General features: G+C 32.7%; 1 protein-coding gene across 1 annotated transcript; it reads right to left on the bottom strand.

Moving 5' to 3' along the window:
- Positions 1–3,535: 3,535 nt before the first annotated feature.
- LOC131066429 (L-type lectin-domain containing receptor kinase IX.1-like) lies at positions 3,536–5,324 on the bottom strand. Its single transcript, XM_059214686.1, has 2 exons — positions 5,046–5,324; positions 3,536–4,864 (listed from the first exon to the last, which is right to left on the bottom strand). Exons 1-2 carry the CDS (start codon positions 5,322–5,324, stop codon positions 3,536–3,538), a joined length of 1,608 nt encoding a protein of 535 aa, XP_059070669.1.
- Positions 5,325–12,081: the final 6,757 nt, after the last annotated feature.

Genomic DNA, 12,081 nt, shown 5'->3' with positions numbered 1-12,081 from the left:
TAATTAAATTTAAAATTGTAATACATTATTTTAAAATTGAAAGTTTATATTTAATTTTTTTGATAAATTTAAAAATTATATTTTTAATTTCATGTTTATTAATAAAACTAGTTTAAACTGGCATACATCATTTTTTATATAATTTATTTTAATCACATGTTTATTAAAATATATATATACTTTTTAAAATATTTTTTTATATTTTAATTTTGAATATTAAATTAATTTTAAATTGTTATATTTTTTAATTGGGTGTATTAACTGAATATACTTTAAATATTTTTGGTCTTTTGGCAGATAATTAATTTTGAAACACATGTTATTTTTAAGAGATGAAATTTCCACAATCAATTACAACTATTACTTAGTTTTTGGATTCCACTATGTATGCTTTTGTTTGCATCAATGTTTGGGATCACACTCAATGATGCAAACAAAAGTGTACATAATAAAACACTCAATTTTTATTTAACCTAATTATGATCCAAATACTAATTTAGGGTTAGGAATATAATAAAATACATAAATAATATATATATATATATATATTAATGCATTTTAAAATGTATATTAATATTAAAGTATAGAAATAGGGCTATCATGATGTGTAGGAAGAAGATACATGATCTAATCACTATGCACTAAAGAATTACGTTGAAAGTTAAAATATAAAAGTGTACATATTTGATAATTACTATAAATATTTGAAACAAAGATATAATCAAGGTAAAACTCATAGGTATGAGAAAATTTAGTGAGGAAGGGAAATCAAGCACATGATAAAATAGCACAATTATAAATTATTCATTCTCATTCATAAGATAGAAATACATGAGCATATAAAGGATGAAAGTATTGGATAAGGCAAGGACTAATAATTTATTGCATGTATGGCCATGTGATATAAATACATGAGCTTAACAAAAAAAAGAAAAAAAATGACTAATTTAATATATATATGTGTGTGTGTGTGTGTATGTGTTCACATACATATCTGTGGTGTGCGTGCATGTGTGTGTGTGTGCGAGCGCGCGCGCGCGCGTGTGTGTGTGTGTGTGTGTGTGTGTGTGTGTGTGTGTGTGTGTGTGTGTGTGTGTGTGTGTGTGTGTGTGTGTGTGTGTGTGTGTGTGTGTGTGTGTGTGTGTGTGTGTGTGTGTGTGTGTGTGTGTGCACGTGTGTGTGTGCACATACATATTTGTGGTGTGTGTGTGTGTGCATGTGTGTGTGTGTGTGTGTGTGTGTGTGTGTGTGTGTGTGCGCGCGCGCGCGCGTGTGTGTGCGTGTGTGTGCATGTGAATGTGCGTGTGCGTGTGAGTGTGCGTGTGCGTGTGCGTGTGCGTGTGCATGTGCGTGTGCGTGTGCGTGTGCGTGTGCACAAACTTGTGAGAAGATTTCAACTAGAACCTCCTCTCATGAGTGATCAAGATTGAATTTTGTGAGTTAATCACTACAACTTATGAAAAAAATAAAAAATGATCTAAACAAAAAGATTGAATCTCAAATTTTCATCCTAAAACAATAAATTTATAAAACATATAATATGTACCAAATAAAAATTGAAAATACCACCATAATAATTATAAGTATTATTGAAAGTAGAAAACTATTTATCAACATCTTTTTGTTGGTATAATTAACAATAAGGTCAATACCTTTGAGTAAAACATAAATTAAAAATGGAAATGTTATCCAGAGTTGCCACCACCAAAGTTAAATGAAAAATTAATGTGGGAGATTGACATACTAGAGATGTAACTCATCTCCTTCATAAATATTTGATGCGTCATCATAATTGAAAATGATTTATATCCCATTTTAAATGTATATGGCACTTGGAGTAATTCCACATGAAGCAGATGCACCCTAGATCATGCTTTGATTTATAGGTGGAAAACTAATTCTTTTCTTTTTCTCCCATATATAGATATCAATAAATATGTAAAGGGATGTGTGCATATTATAGCCTCTATTGAAGAGAATATACAGTAACATTTTTAATTTTCCTCCTCTTATGAAATAGTTGTATTTGTTAAAGATGAAAGGGCATTTTATGAATATTGGTCCAAGCGGATAATTAATTATGTTTATCTCTTTCCTAAACTTAATTAATAGAAAGGGGGTGATCTCATTATATATAAAATATATATTTTCAAATAACTTTTATAAAATTGAATAAAAAATGAACTAATAAAAAAATAAAAAAATTTCAAAAAGAGATTTATTCTCTTAAACTATAATATGAACTAAATGTTATTTTTACTAATGTTTATACATTTTAATAGAATTTAATTTATAAATCAAATAATCATCTTTAAAAAAAAATGTTTCTTGAATTTTTTATTCGATTTTTTTGAAAATTTAATATAAATTTTTTTTGTTTCAAAATATTTATGTCGTGAAAAATATTTTCTATCATAATTAAAATATAACAATTTAAATTTCGTCCCTTCACTTTTTTGTGGAGTTAGTCTAGTAGGCTAGGTGAGTGACTATGTAGGAGCGATTCTATCTCTTATATTTAAAAAACACTACTTTAAATTGGCTGTAAATATTTTATCCAACTACCTTATGGAATGACTTAAATCACAAACACTAAACTTACACTTTCTAGGCTTAATATGTTGCTTAAGGTGTGTGGTCACACTAAGAATACACTTCTAGGCTTAAAAGTATTAAACACTAAGAATTGACTAATATTCTCTAAGCTTAATATGTTGCTTAATGTATGATTTAAAATTGATGCTATCTTACCAGAATCATTTCTTAGAAAATTAAATTTAGATAGAACATTCATACATCATATTCAAAGTATTTCTTTGCATTCCCAAGAAATAATTATTTGAAAATTTCCTCTACAACATTCTCCACTTTTAAGGATCTACTAAGAATTGCAATACAGGAGGAGAGCAGAGGTGTTAGGGTTTTAGGGGGAGATGGCACTGCGGAGAGAGACACAGATGAGGATAGTGATCCAGCTGGTCTTGGTTCTACTTTTGCAGGGTTCCTCTTGGCACTAGTTCTTTTCGTTTTGGTGGGTTTGGTCGTCCATGGTCTATGGTTTGTTGCTCTTCCCTTGGAGAGGGTGCTTAGTGTGGGTTCTGCTGTTCTCCATCTCCTCTATTCGTTGATGGGTGTCCTTTTACCTGGCCATGCTGGGGCTTGGGACATTTTTGTGCTTAGCTCTCTAACTTTCTTCCCTGCTTGTGCGAGTGCTTAAAAATATCTGTTTTCTATATAAAATACTTTTATAAAATACTAGGAATTCAGCCAAGCTCTTAGCTTATTCATACCTTTTATGAATCATTCCAAAGAACCGTTTGTGGTTTTCACTAACTATTTCATATTTATCTATTGTGTTTAGAGCCATTAGCGTAATGCTTCATAGACAAGTTTAGAAATATGTGTAGCTATTGAGTGCATACCTTTGTTAGTTGCTATTTAAGAATAAGTAATTATGATAAATACGAAGACGAGAATTTGGATGCCTTGCCAAAGTGTCACAAGCATGATTATTAAATGTTATTACAAATATTGTTTATGCACTCTCAATATTCCAGGCACTCTCTGCCGTACAAAATGTTCCATTAGACATCAACGATAAAGCAAAGACAGGACCATGAGAGGTAGTGTACACGGTTTCTGGATAACTTGGAGGAAGAGGAGGGAGTGGAGCTTTCATTTTCAGGATATCAACCACCTGTCTTATACTCAGTCTGGCTTTGGGATCCGGATGAGAGCACAACAACCCCACTAACAACACGCTTTCCATCTCCTCGCCGTTTAAATTTCCACCCAACTTTGCATCTGCGGCGTCCAAAATCTTCCCCTTTCCATACAGGTCCCAAACCCATTCGACTAATCTCCAATTATGATCATCCAAGCTCCGATCTATAGCCCTCCTCCCGCACGCAATTTCCAGACACACTGCCCCAAAGCTGAAGACATCTGATTCTAAGCTTGCCTTTCTGGTAAAGATATATTCGAGTGCAAGATACCCAAATGTGCCTGCCACCACTGTTGTGTGGGAGACTCCACGCTCGCGTTCCAACACTCTCGCCAGCCCAAAATCCCCCAGCTTTGCTTTGAATTCCCCATCCAGCATTACATTGCTTGCCTTTATATCTCTGTGCACAACAGGCTCGTCCCAATCTTCATGGAGATACAAAAGAGCAGAGGCTATGTCACATGTAATGCTGTACCTTCTCTCCCATTTCAGGGCACCCTTCTTCTGCTCCCCAAATAAATATTTGTCGAGGCTTCCGCTTGGTAGAAACTCGTAGACAAGAAGCAGGTGACCCTTTTCATGGCACCATCCGTGGAGCTGCACAAGGTTCCGATGCCTGAGCTTAGAGATTATACTCACTTCTGAAATATATTCTTTTTGGCCTTGTTTGGAGCCTTGCGATAATTTTTTCACTGCAACGATCTCCTTTGACGCAGATAAGAAGCCTTTGTAGACTTGCCCGAAGCCTCCTTTTCCAAGCATTTGATCGTTGCTGAAGTTATTCGTTGCAGATCGGAGGACAGCGTAGGAAAACTTACGCGGGCCTGGAGCAAAATGCTTGTCCAGCTCTCTGCTTTTCAGCTTATTTGTATTACCACGCAGCCACCGGGCTAAGAGCAGCGCCAAACCAACCATTGTGGTCACTAGCATCGCCACGCATGCTGTAACAAACAACAGAACATCATTTCTTCTCTTATTTGTCTGGAATGGTGGACTTTCGGGCTGAGTGTTGATATCCCATGAATATTGAGCAGAAAACTCCCATCCGTAGATGTCATGGAGCACCACTGAATCTAATTCGGTGGAAGGTGGAAGCGGAGAAGCCAACCTTGACGTTCCGAGAAAGATTCTGACTGAGGTCTATTTCATACAACAAGACCGGTGTAGTGGGTTTAGGCACGGAAACCGATGTAGCATTCTTTAGACACGCATGAAATAGTTGGAGTTTCTTTGCTACCCCGTCGTAATCGATCCATGCGTCGCATGTCACCCCTTCGAAAGAGATATTGTTGAAAGAGGTATTGTTGAAAGAGATATTAACCTTGCAAACAACGCTATTCACTTTGATTGTCACATAGTTGTCAACCAAGCCGGCATGATTGATGAACGAATCAAACTCCACCACTATAATATGACTGGAGAAGTTGAGACCAGCGGCATTTACAGATGGCTCCAAGTCAGAAGAAGTAATGAAAAAAGAGAGTCCAGTCCCGAATGCGTCGCCAACCGTTTGAGAGAAAGAAAAATGGGTAGTGAAATTGGCGAGAGGGTGAGAGGAGTCAGAGTTATTCCATAGAGGAACTCTTCTGTTGTAAGTCATGAAGCCGGCCGACTCTGAAGTTGGATTTGATTGCGGCCATGGCGTGAGAGAAGTTAAGTTCACTATTCCTTGCAGCGAGACATTGGTCCAGGCAGGGCAAGTGAAGTTAAGTTCACTCCACCCATTTGCTCTCAATTGGAAGGTGCCAAAGAAGAAGAAAAGGAAGAAGAGTGAAAAGAGGTTTGCCATATTTCACTTGTTGCAGAGACTTGATATGTATATGCTTAGAACATGGCCACTTATAGCAATAAATATCTCTCATACCTGCAATATTGCCGATATCTTTTTCGTTGCCTTTATTTCTTATGTCTGACATGGTTTTATTCGCACATTATCAGACTCTCCTATGCTTAGATTCCACATTTTCGGACTTCCCTATGAATATTTTTGTATATTCCCTTGTTTCTTTACCGGTCTTTCCCATGCTTTACGCTCGTTTTCATCTTATGACGATGTTTTTAATGTTTTACATTTCATTACGTGGGCGACAAAATATGCCTATCAATTATAATTTAATTTTATTGGGCGTTGCTTTCGGTAGGAATTTTTATGTGCATTTTTATCTCTGCATTTGTTAAATTTATTCGTCGCATATATTATATTGTGTAATAAATTATCTTATATAATGAAGTTTCAAAATATTTACTAGCACTTACACTGAGGTTCAAGGGATAGTGGATAGGAGATTAAAGGTAAAATTTAAATGTATTCTAGTATTACATTAGATGATGTATTATATTGCAAATATTTAAAAAACATAAATGTATATTAAGTGAATTATTATATGACAATTAAATAATATTAGTTGTAATTTTTTATACAAAATGATTTAATACTTTTTATTATGAAAAAATAATTACAAATTTCACCACTCATTATTTAACTCTTTGTTAAATAGTAATATTATCTGAAATTGAAACCTATTTGTCAAAATTTTTATCTAGGGTCTTAAAAAATTATCATTGCATTTCATCTTTTGTAACATGGTAAACAAGAGTGAAAAATACAAACAAATAATAAAAATAATGATTTAATACTATTTACTATGAAAAAATAATTACAAATTTCACCTCTCATGATTTAACTCTTTGTGAAACAATAATATTATCTAAAATTGAAACCTATTTGTCAAAAGTTTAATCTAGTACTTCAAAAAATTATCATTGCATTTCATCTATTGTAACATGGTAAAATAGCCTGGAAAACCCTAGCAACCTTGTTCTTCATGAGGGACTTATCGTCCTCATCATGGAACACACCAAATCCCTTGAAATTGTGCCCTTGCTTGCCGAGATTGGTATGCAGACGGAGGTCCAAGACGTCTCTGACTCAGAGATGGACCTGGATGATAGTGGGGTTCATGTTAATGACCTTGAATATGAACCTGCAGATGAAAAGGATAAGGTGGTCACCCCTGATATGCTCAGAAGCAAGAAACCCCCTAGATGGGCTGCTAGTAAATACAAAACAAACAACACGCTGATCTCCAAGGCCGAACCCCTCACCAAAAAGAAAAAACTATTGGCGAAGGGTCATAGTCCGAAGACTACGGACCAAGGGATTTAGCTGGACATCCCTATCAATGTCCAGAAAGATAATCAAGGGAAAGATGGTAGTCTGATGAATCTTGTCATGGAAGCCACCAGAAGCCAGAAGCGCTGTTGGGAATGGGTTGAGCGCGAAATTGACACCCTCAAGACAGGGGTTAAGGAAGTAATTGACATTTTCATTGCTTCCCCTAATCCCAGCAAGCCGGAAAAACTCATGCTCATGACCCAAAACCTCTCTCAGAATGTCGATGTCATGAAATGTAATCATGAATAGAGGATTGATAAGGTGGAACAATCCATGGCTGAGATTAAGAAAAATCTCAAGAATCTTGTCGACATTAGTAAAGAAGCCATGAACAACAGCATTGAGGGGCTTGAAAAGATTAACGAGATGGTTGCAGATTACAGATCCTTCCACATGGTGAAAGATCTTGGAGGAGATGAGGTGGCCACTAGAGACAACAAAACCACTGGACCCAGTTCGAGAACTAGGAGCAGAAGCAGCAACAAGGGTACCTCTAGATTCATCATGGAGGAACTTGAGGAAATCAATAGGATTTCCATTCAAAAGAACAAGCATTTGGTGCTATTTCTCAACTAAGATCTTTTTTGCTTTTGCTTCTCTGTCTGCGTTTTTTGTCTTTGTTTTTGTTTGGGGTTGATCCCCTGTTTTGCTATTGTTTCTTGTCAGTTTGGCTGTTGGCTGAGTGTTGTAAAACTTTAGGTTTCGGGTCCTTGTAAAACCCGTTTACCCTTATCAAAAACATGGTAAACAAGAGTAAAAAATTAAAAAAACCAACATTATTAAAAATCATATTAATAATGATTAAAAATTTAATTCAACTTCTCTAAAAAATTAATATCATTACAAAACTATTTTCTAAACAAATTATGAAGATGATAAGATTTTAAAGAAATTAATATAATTACAAAATTATCTTCAAATTATGAAGTTGCTAGCTATAATCATAATTGCTAATTATTCAATTAAAAATAAATTAGTAATTTAATTAAATTTTTAATCGAACACCAAACAACTTGTTTATTATAAATAAAAATAATCATAAATATCGATTGGCTTCAATTTGGCATGTAGGTATTATTCATTTATTATTCTGAGTGGTGGGGCCAAATTATATGGTATAGTAGATAGTTATATTACTTTCCATATGCCTCCTTCATTCGTCCAATCATTTCACTTTGTCATGTGGTGGATACGATCTCATGTCGACATCATTTGGTAGATAAAAAAGTTAAATTGTCAATGTAATTTCCCGTTCATGCAAAAGTGACAGCGATATCGTGCTATTTTTCCATATAAGAGAATGGTTATGAATGGGATAAATGGACGACTTCAAAAACGGTGAAAACTATCGGAAACAAGAAAACAAAATTTAACGACGTGAGACAATATTCATGGGAAGATGTAGCGGAGAAAGTCCACTTATAACAAAACCCTATCGGCTAAATATGATAGATGGTGAAAATTTAATATATTTAATTATTTGTTTAATGTTGATGTTTTAATAAAAATAAAAAAAAAATTCATAGTTTTCATTAGTTTAAAAGTTTTAATTTTTTAAAAATTCAAGGGAAATAGGGAATAGAAAATTATATGGTTAAAAACTAAAACTATTATAAAACATAGAATTTAAAAAAATAAAAATAATTTCTTGACATTTTTCTAATAAAAAATCAATCTTATGTAATTTGTTATTATGTTCTTATAAGGTAGTCTATTGATGTGTTTTGTACAACATTCAAAATTAATAAGATTACATTCATCTTTTTCAATTGAAATTTCAATAACCTATTTTATATTTTATCAAACTCATTGCATTCTAATCTTTCTTATTTATTTTTTAAAAAGAGGTGTAAATGCTTTGACCTAGAGCTATGAATCAATGAGGTCATAAATGGGGGACCTCATTCCATCTTAAACATTCAACAGTAGCTAACACAGGGTTTGAACCTTGACAACAAGAAAAACATTGCCACAACTTAATTATGACATCATGTCAATGCTTGTCATTGTATGCTAATCTAGATCATTGTATTTTCTTCATATTTTTTTTACTTTGAGAAGCAATACAACTTTGTTGTATTACCCCATTTTGTATAATTACATTATTCCGAATTTTAAAAATATATATGTTTCGAAATTGATATCTATTTAACAGATGGATTTAATCTCTACCAATTAATCAACTAGTATTTTTTGTACGACAAGACACTTGATTTATATAGAAATGTAACTATAATCTACAAATTCAAGTCGTGTTTGAATAATAAGATTCCATGGCATGTTACTTTCATGAGTACACATGTCTAGCATAGAATTATATAAAAACTCTTTTCATATTTAGAAGGGATTTGCCTCATCACTCTCATAATAACATTCTATACACAAGGATTAACTAATAAAAGTAGAAACACATGGCATTATAGACTCTAAGAACTACTCAACTAAATATGTTAAGATTAACAAACTTTTATCTATCCTTTCAAGCCTCATTGCTCCTAGTCTAGGGCAATAAATAAGTAGAGACACTTTGTATTCATATAAAATTCCATTTAAAAATTTTTCCATATTATCTCTATAGAATAATGTACTATACCCAATTTCAATTTAAGCTATCTAAGTCTTATGAAACATGGAAATAAATGTTTCTGATATTACATTATAATAAAGTATTTATACATTCTCTACAATACATTTTAAGGCCCATATCCAAATTTAGGTTTAATTTACAAAGGATGAGTTGATTAATATGTTAATTGATCATTTAGTTTCAATATATTTCATATATAAGGTTTAATTTTCTTATTGTGTAATGATGAAAAATGTATCTTTGTTAATTTTATCATGTGTCAAATAGTATATATTTTAAGTTTATATTTTATATATAATAATTCAGTATTAAAACCATTTTTTTTTGTAAAGTTGACATATAACTTTGTTTCATATAATTTAAAAATTTTATTCTTCAATGGTCTATAACAAAGCTTCATATTTATTGTTCTTTGTTCTAATTAAAGTCAACGAGTGTAGTTATAAACCACAAAGTCTGAAATTCAAATTTCAATTATGACCCAAGCTAAGTCACACGGAACTAGAAATTGGCTACCAACTCAAGAAAAAATATTTAAATTCTAGCTCTAGGATTAATCCCTAATTCATTCAAGTTCATCATTTATTAGGATATCTCTACCAGATTCATATCATTATAGAATGGAGTTTAATAATTACATTAGCATCTAAGATCGCATGGATAGACATAGATATTTGAATCTCCTTAGTATGTCTTTAAAATTATCTCAAAACAATTGATTTGAATCAAAAAATTGATTAAAGAAAAAAGGTGAAAAATTATTCAACTTCATATTGTAGCATATCCTATTCTAGTGGTGTCCATCGGCACCAGAATTGTTAGATACTAGTGATGAACATATTTTAAAGGATCAAGAGTTTAAAATCTAAGGTTTACATCAAGCTTAAAACATAGAACAAGGATTGGGTCTCTAAATACAATATTGAAAATAAATAAAGTGTATTATATTTATTAGTTTATTAAAGAATCATTAGCATGGAAGTTATATTACATTGTTTAATAAACCACTACTTAGACAACTATTATGGTTTTGCAATTAATAATTATATTTCTCCTTTTTTTAATCTGTTTTTTGTTCATGAAATTATAAACAATAAAGTACATTTTCATTTTTTTTATATCAAGGGAGTTAAAGGCTCTCATGGAGGACAATCTAAGCATAACAAGAAGATGGCAATGATAATGATGCACTGTTAGGCAAGAATTAATAAAGATTAATGAGCGTAATAGTGCTGGTGGAGCATAGATCATGCAATGTAAGGTATTGAAGGCTATTCTTTAACTAGGTTCCCAAATCTTTACCAACATCAAAATGTGCATATGATTGAAGGGTGTTATATTATTTAATATTGTGTGTAGAGGGTGTGATCATATCAACGTTAGTGCACTGGATTGGACCATCAAAACTTGAGAAGATTATTAGAGAGGGCATGAATCAAGATTCTTATGAAACTTAAAAAAATTAAAAAAGAAATATCATGAACTTTTGGAATGTGAATAAGTTTACTAGAGGTAGAAATGAGAGAGCTATAGTTGAGGGAGGGGGATAGAAACAAGATTTCTTTTTTCTTCTACAAAGATAAGAAGACAAGTCAATATAATTTCGCAATTAAAGAATTTTAGTGGGAATTACTTAAGTTCAAGAGATGCAATAAAAATTGGGTTAGTGTCATTCTTCAAGGGATTGTTGTGAACTCGTCTAGCTCCTCAAATGGATTTTTCTTCTCCTTTTCTAGGTAGCATTTCTCACTTGTGTTGATATTGGATCAAAATAAGTCTCTTTTGGCAGAATTTACCATTCAAGAATTAAAATAAATTATTTTTCCCATGGCCCCCAAAAAAGATCCTGGCCTCGATGAGTAAACTACTCTCTTTTTTCAAAATTGTTGGGATACTATCATAAGACATTTTCTACCAATACTTGATTAGTCTAGAAGACATTGAAACTTGTTGAAATAGTCAAACACAATAGCTATTGCCCTAATCCAAAAGACATAGGGCCCCAAAAATTTTGTAGATTTTAGGTTGATTTCTCTTTGTAGTACAGTCTACAAAAATTTCACCAAAGCCAATGCAAGGAGACTGGAAAAAATCCTTCCAGAGATTGTTTAAAGTGAACAAGATGGCTTTGTTTTGGGAAGAGAAACCTATGATGGAGCTATACTTGCCCATGAAATCATCCATTCTATTTAAGAGGAAAGGAAGATTCTAAAACTTGATATGCCCAAAGGTTATGATAAAGTGGATTAGGATTTTCTCTCTATTGTCTTGAATAAAATGGTTTTTAGTAATTATTAGATGAAATGGATAATGTCGTACTTATCTGGGGGTGAAATTTTTAGTCTTCATGAATGGTGTTCCATGTGGTTTCTTCTCATCCCCGTGTGGTTTTAGATTGATATTTTCCAATGATCTCCTTTTGAATTGTTAACTCTTTAACATTTTACCCTTGACAGAATTTAGGTTTGCTTCTCTAAGTGGAATTAATTGTCATGACTAAGATCTCTGAAGGCTATGTTGAGAATATCTTCAATTGAGAATTGGGATTAATAATCTAAGAAAATCCCTCTAACCATTACATCAGTGGTGGAAAAT

Source organism: Cryptomeria japonica, chromosome 11, assembly GCF_030272615.1.
Source record: "Cryptomeria japonica chromosome 11, Sugi_1.0, whole genome shotgun sequence".
Classification (NCBI taxonomy): Eukaryota; Viridiplantae; Streptophyta; class Pinopsida; order Cupressales; family Cupressaceae; genus Cryptomeria; species Cryptomeria japonica.
This window is presented reverse-complemented; position numbering and strand designations above follow the sequence as displayed.

Coding starts and splice junctions, on each gene's coding strand:
- LOC131066429 (XM_059214686.1), bottom strand. CDS start 5,324: ATGACTTACAACAGAAGAGTTCCTCTATGGAATAACTCTGACTCCTCT. Junction 4,865..5,045: donor TGAATAGCGTTGTTTGCAAG/GTTAATATCTCT, acceptor TGTATGAAATAG/ACCTCAGTCAGAATCTTTCT.